The sequence below is a fragment of the Chanos chanos genome, chromosome 12 (genome assembly GCF_902362185.1).
Source record: "Chanos chanos chromosome 12, fChaCha1.1, whole genome shotgun sequence".
Taxonomy (NCBI): Eukaryota; Metazoa; Chordata; class Actinopteri; order Gonorynchiformes; family Chanidae; genus Chanos; species Chanos chanos.
This window is the reverse complement of record NC_044506.1, coordinates 16,039,037-16,054,019: the sequence shown is the minus strand read 5'-3', so window position 1 is coordinate 16,054,019 and position 14,983 is coordinate 16,039,037. Positions and strand designations below refer to the sequence as shown.

The following is a 14,983-nucleotide window of genomic DNA, read 5'->3' as shown; positions in this document are numbered from 1 at the left end:
CCCCAGTATTCTGGAGTTGGTCTTTCAGGAATCAATTTTATATGTGTTTTGCCTAAAAGTGGTCTCCGATCATATTCTGTCCCTTTCACAGGGTCTTCCTGGCCGACCAGTTTGAGTTCCTGCAGCCACATCTCGACACCATCATGCCGGCCGTCAAGAAGCCCTTCCTCCAGCAGTTCTACTCACAGGTCGGGCCCTCTTAAACTCTATTTGTGGAGCTGACCTTTTCCTTTTCGCCCTTACGCAGAGCTTTCCAATTTCCTCCCTTTGGTTTTCTCCCCATCTGGACCCCCCCCCCAGGGGTTGTGCTGTGGAAGGGAAGAAAACCCTCGCTATACGTCCCTTCACATGGTTTTCGCCACGTTGCACATTCAGCGGGTCTCCTCTTTTCTCCTCTTTTTTTTTTTTTTTTTTTTTTCAAACCGTTCTTTGGATTCGATATCGCACCACCGTGCCGCGGCTTTTGAATTCAAAGGACTTTGTGAACCTTACCGGCACCCAGATAGTTTGACATTTACATAGACATGTCGTAAGATCCCCTGAAGTTGCTAGGGACTACCTAACCCCATTATTGCACTATGCCCTGCCCATTTTTAAGTGACACCGCTGGCATATTTCCTTCAAATATCAGTAAATATTAATGATGACATATTCTGACTCCTGCCAAGTGTGTCTCTGAGTTATAGCTGGTGGTAGGTGAATTTACACAACTAGCTTGTGGGGGTTATTACCTCTCTGAAAGCCCCTTTCGCGCTGTCCTCCGCCGCTTTCTCTATTGCAGACGGTGTCCACAGCCAGCGAACTTCGCAAACCCATTTACTGGATCGTGGCAGCCAAGGCCATCGATTACGAGCAGATGCTGCTGATGATGGCGGGAGTGAAATGGGACATTAAAGAGATAATGTCACAACACAACATCTATGTGGATGTCCTTCTGAAGGTAATGACTCTTTTTTTTTTGTGGGTGGAGGGTCTATTTTGCGCGTGAATACAACGATTTAAAAATGTGCGTACGACTCTTGTGAAGCGCGTCCATTATAGTCACGTTTGTAATTATCGGTGAAACTTTTTAAGGGTTGAAACAACCGCTGAGATGCAGTTTGTTTTGTGTTTTTGTGTGCTCTTGCATTTATACGTTAGACAGTGTGTCTGTGATCACTTGCAATCTGAGATGCATTAGACTTTGTTGAAACAACTGTAAGATAATCACTGGTATCCATCATACCATTCCTTGCTGATACGGTCAGTTATTTAATTGCCAAGAAATTTCTCAATCAAATTTCTTGTTTGCTGTTTTATCATGTTTCATAAAGCCTTGCCAGCTTTACAACTGAGTATGTATACACACAGGAGGTTGAGGATGTATGTGTGTCTGTGTCTTACTACAGGTCATTTACTCTAAACTTTTTCAGTGATGGGAATTTGATCACCCACTTTAAAGCATGCTCAATTTCTTTCTTTTTTTTTTTTTTTTTTTAAGTTTGATTTTGACCTGCGCCCACCCCTGCTTTTGAAAAATATTTATGCGGACATTCAGTCCAAACTTAATATAGGCATAAAAATAACAACGAGAACTCACTCCATAAAAGTACTGTAGTGGATACTTGTAAACAAACTAAAGGTTTGCCAGGAGGTTAAGTAGTCTAGTTCATGCCACGTCACGCTCAGAGATTAATGGAGAATGAGGTAGGTTTGACCATTTAACCTTTTGTAGGAACGCATACCAAAGACGCATTAGCTTAAGCATAAGCGATCAACAAAAATTATTGTCTCCCTTACACACCCCTCTGTCTCTACTGCTCTAGAGGTGAATACAGGTAAGTGGCCTAATGTAATATCCTATTTCCATTTATGCTTTTGGGATGGGCAACTTCTCTGTTAGTGGCCAGGACAAGGGTGAAATACACAACATTTGCAAACATATTTTTGAAAATATAGTCACCAGTCTGACAAATACTCTAAACATCATTTATGAAATAATTTCAGTTTGTTTGGGGTTTTTTTTGTTTGTCTTTTGGGGTTTTTTTTCTTTGAAGGCCATATAGTAAACATATTATTGAACACAAAATGGTTGTTTTTCTCGTTGAAGAAATAAACTATAAAAAATAATTGATTGAAAATGTTCAATTCCCCATTCAGCCTAGCTGGTTTTGCTTATTTCGTCTCTGTGGACTCCTCCCATAGTTCTTACCACAAGTGAAAACTTCTATTTCTGTCTCATTGTTTATTGTGAATTTCAAGCCTCAGAGACGTCATGTAGCCTACCCCAAGTTGCTTTCGCACTGTTGAGCTGAAACCTTCCCAGACTCACCAGACTTCTCCCCAGACCTTTCTTTGTCTCTTTCTCTAGCTCTCTCTGTGAGTTGGCTGTTATTATTTTGCGCATTCTTCCTCAAATCTGGTTCTGGCAAAAATATTCACCAGGACAAGGACCAGAATCCTCCTTTTCTTTTTTTTTTTTTCACCCTCTGCTCATAATTAAAAGCTTTAAACCCGGGGCGTGTAATCATCAGCCAAACAGAGACCGCAGCATTCGCTTGAAGTGACAACCAAACGGACTCCAGGCTTTTCGAGACCGTGCGTGTGAGGAATCCTCGCCTGTGTCATCAATAATCTCCCGTCACCTCTTTACAAACACACAATTTACATTGTGCGTTAATGAAATGTTAAATGTTTTAAAATGGCACACACGGGGCTTTATCCATATACCCACGCGATCCACAGGTAAACTTGCCAGCGGGTGCATGCACAACCCATGCATCTTTGCTGTATGTTTGTTTTCCAAGTGAACTGGCAATGAACCGATTCTACACCTCAATCTGCACTGCATCCCCCGGTGCTTACAGTTTGTTTAGATGAAACAATGATGTTGATACTCTAGCAAATAAACAGTCATCACACTATAACAAAGTTTCTTATGGAAGACATCGTCCGTGGGGCCCGCATTGGCAGCTGCGTGTCGACCGTGTGGTCTTTTCCGGTTGAGAGCTGTTCCTCTTGGGTCTGCTGCAGAGGGAACCTCCCGAGGTTACAGCTTCAGGCTGTAAAACCCAGATACGTTCTTGCTGTCCTCAGTCTTATCTGTAATGCAGCGTATTAAAACACTCTCCAGAAATAACCCTCCACTCTAAACACACTGGCCCAAATATTTGCTTTTCTCCCTATCCCTTGTTTAAAAATACAGGTATCCGCCAAAATAATAGAAAGATTTGAATAAATAAGGGGCAGTGAGAACATAGAACGCAAGTGCGTCTGCATCCTTAGTAATTAATTCACTTAAAAAAAGGGGAGGGCTGGAGAAGGGGCACATTTGACAGGAAGTTTAGTGATGAAGTTTAGTAATGAAGACTGTTCAATTTGCTGTTGTTATCATGCAGAAAATTAGCTAAGGTAATGTTTCCGTGGAAGTCTGAGCTAGGGTTGTCTGTGGTTAAAGGTAATAGGCTTTGAAAGTGAAATGTCTTTTTGGTTCAAAACGCAAGCCATTAGAAACAAACAACTCTGAATCATGGGACTGCGAATACCAATCTAAAACGTAAGCAGACCATTTGATCACAGTACTCTGTCAAGTGCTTGTGCAACGCACAGAAGTGAGCATTGTAGTTGATGATGTCCTTGAGCAGTCTTATATTAATGGTGATGATGATATAGTTGAAGTCTTTTGAGCAGATGAAGACAAGTTGAATAATCTACATCACAAAGAAGTTAATGCACTTCAGAAACCCATTATTATACCGAAGAAGGTACTTTTGTGAGTCAAGGCACATTTCTGGTGCAAAGAGCAGTGGAAAAGACTGTCAGATGGTCTTTCCGAAAGTGCTCTCAACAAATGTATGTTACACCCACATGCCTAAGTGCTTGTTTCTCACCATGATAAAGGGTTCTAGTATCTGCGTTACGGTGTGAGGTGTTCCTTCCCGATGTTGTTTAGGTCTACTCTTTGAACATAAAGCCTTTCTGAATGGTCATTGTCGTCCTATGATGAATCACGGCGAGTGTGATCACTGAACGATTTGAATGTCAGGAAAGCGATGTTGGCCCTATTCCTTGGCCATTTCGCTCGCCCGGATCTCACTTCGGCTGTCCGTTCATGGAAGATTCGTTACCCGAGATGTTCTGCGTCGCCCTCAGCAAATCACCGCGCCATGGAATTTCTCGTGGCGCAATATGGAGTCGCATCCCTTCAGTGGAGTTCCAGACACTTGTAAACTCTGTGCCAAAGTACACTGATGCCGTTCTCACAGCTTGAGGTCCCCCTATTAAGACACTTTGTTTGCTTTTCCTCCATTTTCGTCAGTGTGGATTGATTCGGCTTCAGAACTGTGTTCACTTTATTTATGTTCCCTCGTTTTTCATCCATCCTTTTCTCAGCAACTCTCTACGTCTCAAGATGAAATTTCCATCTACAGTTTTTCTCGTTCACGCGCGTTTTTCCTTGAACGCTTCGCCTTATGAATTCCACCACCTTGAAAGGTTGTCTGTATTAATTATTTGTCAAAATCTGAATTATTGAAATGGAAGGATAAATGCGGATTTCTAATTTTCTATTTAAAAAAAAATGTAAAAAAAAAAAAAAAACAACATTTTTTCTGAGCCCCTTAAAAATATCTTTGTGTCTGCTAACCATCTCCAGAATTTCAGGAGTTCTCCTTTCTCCAGATAGTCTTTATTCATGCCCGTTCTCATTCACACAAACAATGCGTTTTGCATAGAGAGTAAAGGTACGATTTGAGGCGTATATCGAGGCCACGATGGCTAACTGAACAGATGGGGGTTTTACACTTAAATTATGAGGGAAGCTTATTTGCACACCAAGCCCACTAAATCCCCAAATATGCATAATCATGTGTTTGGCAGTCAGATTTACATAAGTCCTGAACCATGCGGCAAAGTTTGTGGGTTTTTTTCCTCTCTGCAGATGCCAGGGAAACTTGGCCACTAATGAAAGTCATGCTCACCTTCGTGGAATGTAACTAAGCACGCTGAAAGTGAGACACACAATGCTTGACATCTCTGGTACCCCCATCGTTTAGCTGCCTATGCCAGCACTGTTTTTATTGAGCCAAATTGCCTGAATTTGCCCCGGCCAACTGAATTAAACATTTTTTTCGCGACAGCTCAACAGCCTGGGATTTGATTCTTTATTTATAGATGAGACAAAAATATGCCAAGGTGTCAAGGGATGGCTAATTGGCTTCTCAAATAGTACAGCTTGATGACTGCCTCAATCAGTGACTGTTCCCTCTCCTATGATTTACAAAAGCAAAGTACTTTTGTGTTTGTGTTTGTGCGTGTGTGTGTGTGTGTGTATTTGTGTGTTTACTTACCGTTGGAGCAGATTTGTATTTGCATTTAGATTGGTACCATTTAAAGAAGATGTCGGGACAGTTTCCTTCACTAACCTGATCATGACACTGATATTGCTTTATGCGCAGTTTGAGATAGAGTAAATCAGAGTTATTTATAGGCTTTAAAAAAAACAAACTATTTTAAGCTAGGCTATTAGGTTAGACTATTCTTAATGACACTGTGTGTGTGTGTGTGTGTGTGTGTGTGTGTGTGTGTGAGGAAGGGGAGTTCGCTGGGTAGATAAAATTTGGTACTCTTTTGCCAGCATTTTGTGTGATTAAGATGAAACAGTAACTTGAAGCACTCTCCCTCATTTAAAAGCTAAAAGCACATCCTTCCCATAACAATGGCATTTTTCCAGAGCTATCCGCCCATGCATTACTGTGGTGGCAGATTAAATTGACCCTTAATTTGAGAAACACTTCATTGACGTGCATTGCTTTCCCCAAGTAGCACCAAAGGGAGCACTGCACATCTGGGTTATCTCTCCTCATTTTTTCAGCCGTTGGGCCGTTTAAGGTTATCTAAGTCTGTATATTTATAGCAGTGAATGACGTTTGGCAGTACACATTGGATGTAGATTTTTATAATGTGCTCTGATCTCGGAGCTCAGGAATTCACTATATTATCTGTCGCAGTTATCTGTTGCTCAGAGCGACTTGTTACTGAAGGACACCCAGACATCAAAAATGAAAAAAAATCACAGTTTTGAGACCAAAAAAGGTTCCACTGGTGTTTTATCTTTCAATTTTTCAGCAGATGAAACAAAAAGAAAAAAAAAAAGAAAGGAAAACTGACAAAAAAAAAAACTCTTTCAATTATTTTAGACTTGGAATGAAACTGAATTGATAAGATTTACATGAACCAACCTAATTTAATGCTTTTGATTTGTCTGTTTTCTCAAGTTATGGTCAGGATTTGAATCAGGGATGAGGTTTGAGTGTCTTTTGTGGTCATATCAACTACAGTTATCTGACTGCACAGCAACTTATACAGAATTGTTTCCCCCCCCAAATCCCATGGCTTTTGTGGAGTTTGGTGGCTGATTTTTTTTTATTTTCTTTGCTGCAAAATCCACATCAGTATGTGTAATGTGAAACACAGCTTGTGCAGTGCTCCATGCTGGATATAACCGGAGAAGATATTACCCTTATTGTCCAGATCAGGGCTCACCAGAAGAACACAGAGGCACCAACAGAGAGAGATTATGGCCTGCCGTGCCAATTGTCATTCTCTGTACAAAGAGCAAGAGCAATAAAGACGACCAAAAACTCTTCAACTTTGACAGCTTCAGAAGGTGCATGAGTAAAATGTGATGATGAAAGAAGTCCCAGGGAGAAAATAAATAATAAAGAAACTAAACGAGCCCTTACTGTTAGGTCTCTTATTTCATAGGAACACAAATATTGCCGTTTACTGAAAATTAAAAGTTAACTGACAGCTCGTCAGTTTGTCTGACATACAGTTTGCATGTAATGGGTACAAAGTTTGGAATACCTAACTTAAGACCTGGGCCACTGATGTTAGTTTTTAAGCATTGTGAGACTTCTTTTAAATGATAGCAAATAAATGGAATCATTGTTTCATCTTTCATTAAAATCCTTCACAATGCTGGCAAAAGAAGCCCAGATTTTATCAAACGCCTCTAAGTCCGCCCCCCACCCCCCCACCCCCCACGCCATTAAAATAAAAACATGACGCATGAGACTAAGTGATCTTATAACACTGAGCTTCACAAAAGCAAGTTATTTTTTTCCCCCTTCAGTCACCAAGACGTCGCACAGCAAACAGCACTTATCAACCACTGATTATTAGTTGGTTGACATTATGGATCAAACCACTGAAACCCTGAAAAAAATAAGTCCCCTTTGTGTTAAATTTGTAAATGAAGGTATCTGTGCAAACTGCTGCTGTAGGCTCGTGCCAGAAAAGATGATCCCTTTAAGCAATGATGCGCTCAGTGTGTTCTGGGTGAAAAATGCTTTGTTTAATAACTTTTTGTCTTAGATGACTTTGTACATGAGAGCAGAGGAATGAGAAGATTTATCCTGACAGAGTGAAAACTTTTGGTCTGGAACATGATGCATTTTCATACATACATATATATATCTGTGTGTGTGTGTGCTCATTTTTTTTGCGTGTGGTGTGTGTTACAATAGCCTCTGATTAGACATTAGCTTCTGGGTTACAGAAGTCTTTGCTGTGCATCATTGACAAAACAGCGCAAACAAGGTGCAAAAGCACAGTCAATGACACATGCGTCAGTGTATTAAATACGTCTCAGGGTGTTGTTTTGCTTCTTTCTTTCTCTTCTTCCTTTTCAATGTGAAAGGGCAGTGTACCTGACCACAACTTAATCAAGTCATTTTTGAGGGATTGCATTGCACTTCTCCAAAGGAAGTGCTTGTGATGGACATTTAATCACAGGGGCACAGACCAGGACATCCATATAACTAGAGGGTTTAGACCCACAACACGTCATCGTAAACATTAATAACACTCAGATGTTCATGCCTGGAGTGGGTATCTATGCAGTTTTGAAGTCTTCATTGACATAGCTGCGGTTCCACAGGGTTAAGTGTCTTCATTGACCTAGGTTAGAATGCTGACCTTAGGGACTGGAGCACAAATGTGAATTTAAACACAGTTTTAGAGGAAGACCCCACAATGCTTCAGGTTTTTGATTTAAGGTTTTTACATCTTGAATTATGTTCTTTTCCTCTTTATCAGTTTATTCGTGCATGCTGTGTTTGTTCCACTGAACACTCCTGAAGGACATCGCTAATCTCTTAATGAGCTTGTGATTTTTTTTTTTTTCTAAATAAATAACCCCTGTAATTCTGATTCAGTGGTCTCTTAATCAATTTGTACCAAGGGCAGAACATCAGAATCTGATTTATTTTACACATTACCACAGGAAACATTGAAGAGTCATGTATAAGCCCTTGACATATTTACTCATAGGTGTAGACTGATTTATTAAAAGCTAGGGGTCAATAGCTATAGCATCTCATCATTTCCCCACTAAGCAATAACCTCGTATGTCACTGGAGGCTGTTAAGGCACCACCGAGAGCACTGCCAAGGGATAATAGAAGATAATGGTGGAAGTGCATAAGAAAAAACACGGGGCACTTCTCGTACAACCAGTGCCTCACACACAGTGCAATTTCTGTTCTGCAGGAGTTTGAACAATTCAACCACAGGCTGGCCGACGTGTCTAAACGGGTTCGGATCCCCCTGCCCGTGTCTAATGTTCTGTGGGAGCACTGTATCCGCCTGGCCAACAGAACCCTGGTGGAGGGGTGAGTTTCATTAACACTGCGTCGCTATTCACAAAGTACTTCACGAAGACTATGACTGTAGATGTCCTGAAAGTCTGTTTTGAGGATTTCATTTTACTTGTCTGCAAACACTGACATAGCAAAATGTGTTTTATTACTATTGATTTTTTTTTTTTTTTTTTTTTTTTTAATCATGCATGAAACTAAATTCTGACTCTGTCGGTTCAGTTTTATGCTTTTTTTTTTGTCAAAAGTTCTCATGTAAAGATTTATCACACCACTTTGAAGGAGTACTGTATGTGTTTCACCTATGCGCAAAATTGGATTAACAGCAACTGGATTTGGAAAGTGTGGAAATTTTTGCTGCTTCATCCATCTTGCGTTTGATACCGATCTCCTTTTTTGAGTTTATGTGGAAGGGTGTGTTTTCTTCTTTTTTTTTTTTTCTTTTTTTTTTTTCTTTCGCCTTACGTCCCTGGGGCGCTCTCATAAATATTACAGAATCTCTGTACTTCTATCAGGAGCCAGATGCCTCCAATGAGTTACAATCTCAAGAGAAGCAATAGCTCCTGTCACATCCCAACTTCTCATCTCTCAAGGAACATCTCTCGGGCACATTCAGACTTAGAGGGAGTTTGGAAATGCATCAGCTCTGCTCGCTCTCTCTGTGGCTCCGACCCTACAGGGAGCGTGTTTTACATGATTTAGTCCTTAAGAAGCATTCCTAAGGCTAGATATCAAAAACTGGGCCTTTTAAAGGGGAAGTTCATCTTCTTAAATACGTGCTAAATTTTACGACTGCCACCTTATAATTAAATTGTCGGTCTGATAGCTTATTTCAGCAGATCAGTATTTACCATTAGGTTTTTTATTTATTTATTTACCCCCCTCCCCTTTCTGAAATCCATTAATTATGTCATTACACCATTTTTGTGGACTTGCAGTGCAATAATAGCTCTACATCCCATCTAAGACACCAACAGTAAAAAATGCTGCTTTGTCTGGTCTCCTGTGAGAATGAATGAGAGCAGTTATGGAGAAGATTGTAGATCACACAGAAAGGGCAAGGAACAGGTCTTGTTCTCTTTTTTGTTTTTTTTTTCCCCTTTTGATCCACTGTCAGTGCAGCCAAAACAGTTATGAGTTGTAAAAATGTTTTTAAAATATAACATCAGAGGCGGTCCGAAAACTCTTGCCACTTAAGCTTTATTTACACTACAGGGCAATGAGCAATTCCACATTGTTGCTCTGATCAGATTTTGTCAGGCTGAATGTCATTAATTCTGTGAAGTGACCCATAACGCCCATGTTCATGAGGACTGTGAGAAATACAGTGTTATTTAGTCAAACATACCACAGAAAAAATATCAAATAGATTGTGCACAAAAGATTATGACTTCACATCTGAACCATGGTCAGTTATTCAAACCATTTCAAGCTAGCCACAGAAAACTGAGAGCTAACTACTACTTACACCGCTTATGTAGCTGACAGAAATTATTTCCAGGCTGTTCTGGATTACAGTTGGTTCTCAGTCAGTGCAGGTATCAGGAAAACTATTGTTTTTGGTATTGATGTATTCACAATCAATGTCATATATTTAAGTGATATAAACCATTAAATATTTCAATATAATATTATTTAATATGCCCTGCAATGGACTGGCGACCTGTCCAAGGTGTTTCCCCACCTTTTGCCCAATAAACGCTGGGATAGGCTCCAGCACCCCACAACCCTAATTAGGATAAGCGGCTTGGAAAGTGAATGAATGAATGAATGATTTAATATGTTTAAATATGAGTGCCTGCTACCCAGGCCTAAGCATACACATCGCCCTAAACAGTTAAAGATTTGTAGCTTTAACATAATGATGTGTAAGGTATGAACGTAATGCATTCTCTCTGCCAGTGAGACATTCTTCATGGATGAGGCAAGTTTGCGTGTGATGAACTGGTGTGCTGGTGATGGAAACATCCTTTTTCCCCTTGCTTGGTGATGACGAACATGTTTCGTCCCTTAGTGGACAGGGTTAAGTTATGTAGCTTTCCCCCTTTTCCCAGGCCATGAGCATTCATTCATTCATTCATTCGTTCATTCGTTTTCCAAGCCAATTATCCTAATTAGGCTCGCGGGGGTGCTGGAGCCTATCCCAGCGCTCGTTGGGCGAAAGGCGGGGGAAACGCCCTGGACAGGTCGCCATTCCATCGCATGGGCAGGCCACGAGCAGCCCTGCAATATTAACATACCACATGTCACCAACTCCATGTTTCAGACATGACTCACTTTGTGATCGTAATGCAGTCATGTAAGGCTGAGTTGAAAAACAAACAAAAAAACAAAGAGGAAAAAAAAAACCCAGTCCCGAATACTAGAATCTACGGAGGTAAACGAAGACCCGCTCGACTGATTTTTTTTTCATCACATTTCAGAGTGAATCATTCCAGCTGAATACAAACTGTACCTCCATTCATAGGCATGATGACAGCTTTGTTTATTTGCTGGTTTGTTTACACAGCCAGCTTTTTGTTTCTGTGCCTCACTTAGAGTACACTATTCAAAAATAGCACTTGTTTACATACATAACTAAGTCACCACTCACTCTGTTATCATAGCTGCTCTGACAACTTCAAACAGAGAGAGAGAGAGACAGAGAGAGACAGAGAGAGAGAGAGACAGAGAGAGAGAGAGAGAGAGAGAGGAGGCAGAGACAAGACCCACTTGATGGCCACGGCAGTATCTTTCCTCCACAGAAAGCAATTACAAACCTGCCAACCAAAAAAAGCAAACAGGGGTGTCAACAGGGGGAAAAAAAAAAAAAACCTCTCTCGCCTCCCCACTCTGCCTCTCTACATGTTTACATGCTGTGAAATGGCTGTCACGCCGGACCTTTAGACCGCTACGATCCTCAAAACGAGTCTCCACCAAAACTGCTTCAATTAAACCCGAGGATCAACATCAACATGCTACGCTGAGCGAGATGTGTCTACGCTCATCCAGAGAACTGGCTGTGATCACTCACAGCTTGAGGTGTCCTTCACCGGCCAAACCTGGCCATTACCGCTAGAGCAGCCTTTTTTTTTTTTCCATATCTGTCTCATCAGCCTCATCTCTCCCTGTCGACGTTATTATTGTGAAAAGGAAAACGTCCCTGCAAGATGATGCATGGTCGTAAATTGTTTAATTGAGACATGGAGCGTTTCCCCAAGGGTACTATCATATCCTCAGTTTTTCTTGTCTCTCTGGGCTACATATTTTTTGATGGAAAAAAAAAAAGAAAAAAAAGGAGATCCCATTACTCATTGGTTTTCAAGAGCACATGCAGACGTCAAAACGATGGAAAATATTAGAATGAATGGCACTGGTGACATTAATGAGTGTGTTTTGGTATTCCCTGTATCAGCCTTAGCATGAGTGCCTCAAGCTCCTCTCCTCTTTTTACCCCTCTCTCCTGGCGGCCAGCTATGCTAATGTGAAGAAGTGCAGTAATGAAGGACGTGCCCTCATGCAGCTTGACTTCCAGCAGTTCCTCATGAAGCTGGAGAAGCTGACCGACCTCCGACCTATCCCTGACAAGGAGTATGTGGAGACCTACATTAAGGCCTACTACTTGACGGAGAATGACATGGAGCAGTTCATCAAGAACCACAGGGTGAGAGGTCGCGCATGTCCTAGACTGATGGGGTTTATTTTTTCTTGTAAAGGGGCATTTATCTTGGGGCTGATAAGGCCAGACAGGGATTACGACTGTTGCTAAATGGAATTCTGTGCTTAAAGGAAATCCTCCATTAAAACTGTAATTTAGGCCAAGACTAGGCTTAATCTCTTTGAAGCCTCTGGTTAATACGGTAGGTGTGCATGTGAAAGGTAGTTCTGCCTTCAGGTTTTTTTTTTTTCTCCACTGACAAAAATTATAACCTAAAGTAAATTGTAGCTGAAATTAAGTCTTAATGGAGAATTTTCATGCAAATGTGCAATTTAAAGTAATTGAATCTCGTCTCGGTAACCAAACAGAAGAACTGAAACAAACAATTAGTAGTACTGTCTTTCTGTAATGACCAAGTTGTTGTTACTGTAGCTCTCCTTTAGTAAGTAAAATGGAATCGCTGAAGTTTCGTGTCCCAAAGAGCGCAATTTCTTTTCAGGAAAAACAGTCATTTCGCAAAAAAAAAAAAAAAAAACGTCGGCTGGGCGGCAGAGCGTAGTTTTTGTAGTAAGGGAGCTGAACCGTTCCGCCACAGCGAGCATCTGAAGTCTAACTTAAGGGAGATTTGTGTGTCCACACAGACAGGAGAACTGTTTGTTGATCATGAAATATGTGTTGTCCTTGGCTAGGAGTACTCCATGAAGCAGTTGGCTAACCTGGTCAACGTCTGCCTGGGCTCCCACATCAACAAAAAGGCCAGACAAAAACTCCTCGCAGCCATCGACGACATCGACAGACCCAAGAGATAAACAGCAGACTGCAGCTGTACAGAAAAACAAAAGTCCTCTACCATCCAGTCCTTAATTAGATTCCAGTCTGTTCTGTCGTTGCATGGCTAGCCTTTCATCAGAAACAAATGTTTTGGGCCCTCTACGCTTTGCTTACATTTTCATGCAAATGTAATCCGATCCAATGCTTACTGTACACAGTGACTGTTTTATGGAGGACTCTGTGTATCATCTGAAGATGTGAACTGTTAAATAGTTTAATGTAACTCTCTTGGGGTAAAAAAAAAAAGAAAAGAAAGAAAATAATAATAATAATATTTGTGAAGGGTTACGTGGTTAAAACCCAGAAATGTGGTCATTTTTGAGAAAACAATTACTGTTCTGTGTTAAGCTTCACAAGGAAACTCGAGAAAAAAGATTCGGTTTTGGTCTCTAAACAAGCTGACTTGAAAGCTGAGATGAAGGGTTGTCTTTGCTGTCTGATAGTGTATGTGAGGTGTTGGTTAGAGCCTGTGAACTACGAGCTTCAACTAAACAGCTTATATGTTCAACAAGGTTTCAACCTTATGAAACTCATCAGCGGTACCCTCCTTAACTCCCACATACTGTTATGTCTGAGCTGCTTCTGTCCAGCCTGTTACACTAATACAACCCTAGACTTTGTATTATGTCTTTTCATGTTGACGGTTTCTTTCCTTGAATCTTGATTTTATTATTATTTATCCAATGATTTTTTTTTTTGTGGACCCCAGGATTACATCGGGGGAGTTGTAGATTGTGGCAGAATGCATTGCAATGTCATGCTGTTATCATCATTAGAAATATTATTATCGTTCATAATCTATTGCTCAAATGTCTGTGTGTCATTTTCTGCTCTGAGAAGACTGAAAAATACCCTGGACAAGAGAGATTTTGATTTCTTTTGTTTTACATATTCAGAAGTAGAGAAAATGATGACTTATAACTGTATTGTATGTGTGAATGTTTGAAACACCTTATTTATTCAGTTACGGCTACTGTAATTCTTAGCTTCAACAACAGACAGTGCATAATTGATGCCAGTGAGTGAAAACGATCAGTCTTTTCCAATGGCATTACCCTGCAGTTGTCAGTACGTGTGTGAGAAAATAAGACTCCGTACATAATTAATATGAGCATTCAACAGATACAAAACCAAAATGAAATGTAATGAGTTGTTGATCACGACAGTAAAATAAACACACTAACATTTTTTTCCCATTATGATGTCTCTGTTTAATTCAGTGCTTATGTGTTTACATTCTTTTTTACAGTATTTATGGCCCTTGTCAAAGCCTTAAAATAATTCAGGACAGCCTACCCCTGTTGCATTCAAGTGCCGCGCTGTGACGAAGCTAAATTTAGCGCAGCCCCCCCCCCCCCCCCCCCCCCCCCCCCCCTTCCCCTGGAACGTCTTTTAGTGGATAAGGCTGTAGGAAGGCAGAGTAATGAATTATCGTGTGGAGTGAGCATGCATCGCGGCTGAACTTCAGAGATGTTGCTTATACAGAAACGTTTGGGACTAACAGATATTTGTATGGTTTACCTGAGCGGGCCTGTGCTTTCGGGGTCCAGTGTGAATGTCAGAGGCACACTAGCCCCTTCCCTGGAGCCTCTCTTTTATGCATGAAGGAATAGATAATGCAGAGAAGAAAAAACTGTTAGAATGGGTGGAGGAGAGATTTGATGTCCTTAACTCAAGCAGCCAAATCTAAAAGGAAGTGTAAAATTATACTTTTCAACGCACACCCTCTGTGTCCTACAGAGCAGTTCAATGATGAAGTCGTTATGACTGAACAGAATGACAGGAAAGATGGTAGTCTCTCGCATATCCCGGTGTTTATTTACTTTGAATCTAGATACACATTTTTAACATGGAATAAAATGCCAGGAAGTCAATAT

At 40.8% G+C, this 14,983-nt stretch overlaps 1 protein-coding gene across 1 annotated transcript in view; it reads left to right on the top strand.

Annotated features, from left to right (window-relative positions):
• vps50 (VPS50 subunit of EARP/GARPII complex) overlaps positions 1 to 13,182 on the top strand; it is an 87,889-nt gene extending 74,707 nt beyond the window's left edge. The window contains exons 24-28 of the mRNA XM_030788894.1: positions 92 to 188; positions 782 to 940; positions 8,532 to 8,653; positions 12,092 to 12,281; positions 12,965 to 13,182. Of these exons, the coding sequence (XP_030644754.1) occupies positions 92 to 188; positions 782 to 940; positions 8,532 to 8,653; positions 12,092 to 12,281; positions 12,965 to 13,084 (688 nt within the window). The 3' untranslated portion in view covers positions 13,085 to 13,182. The remainder of the gene's footprint in view (positions 1 to 91; positions 189 to 781; positions 941 to 8,531; positions 8,654 to 12,091; positions 12,282 to 12,964) is intronic.
• The last annotated feature ends 1,801 nt before the right edge of the window (positions 13,183 to 14,983 follow it).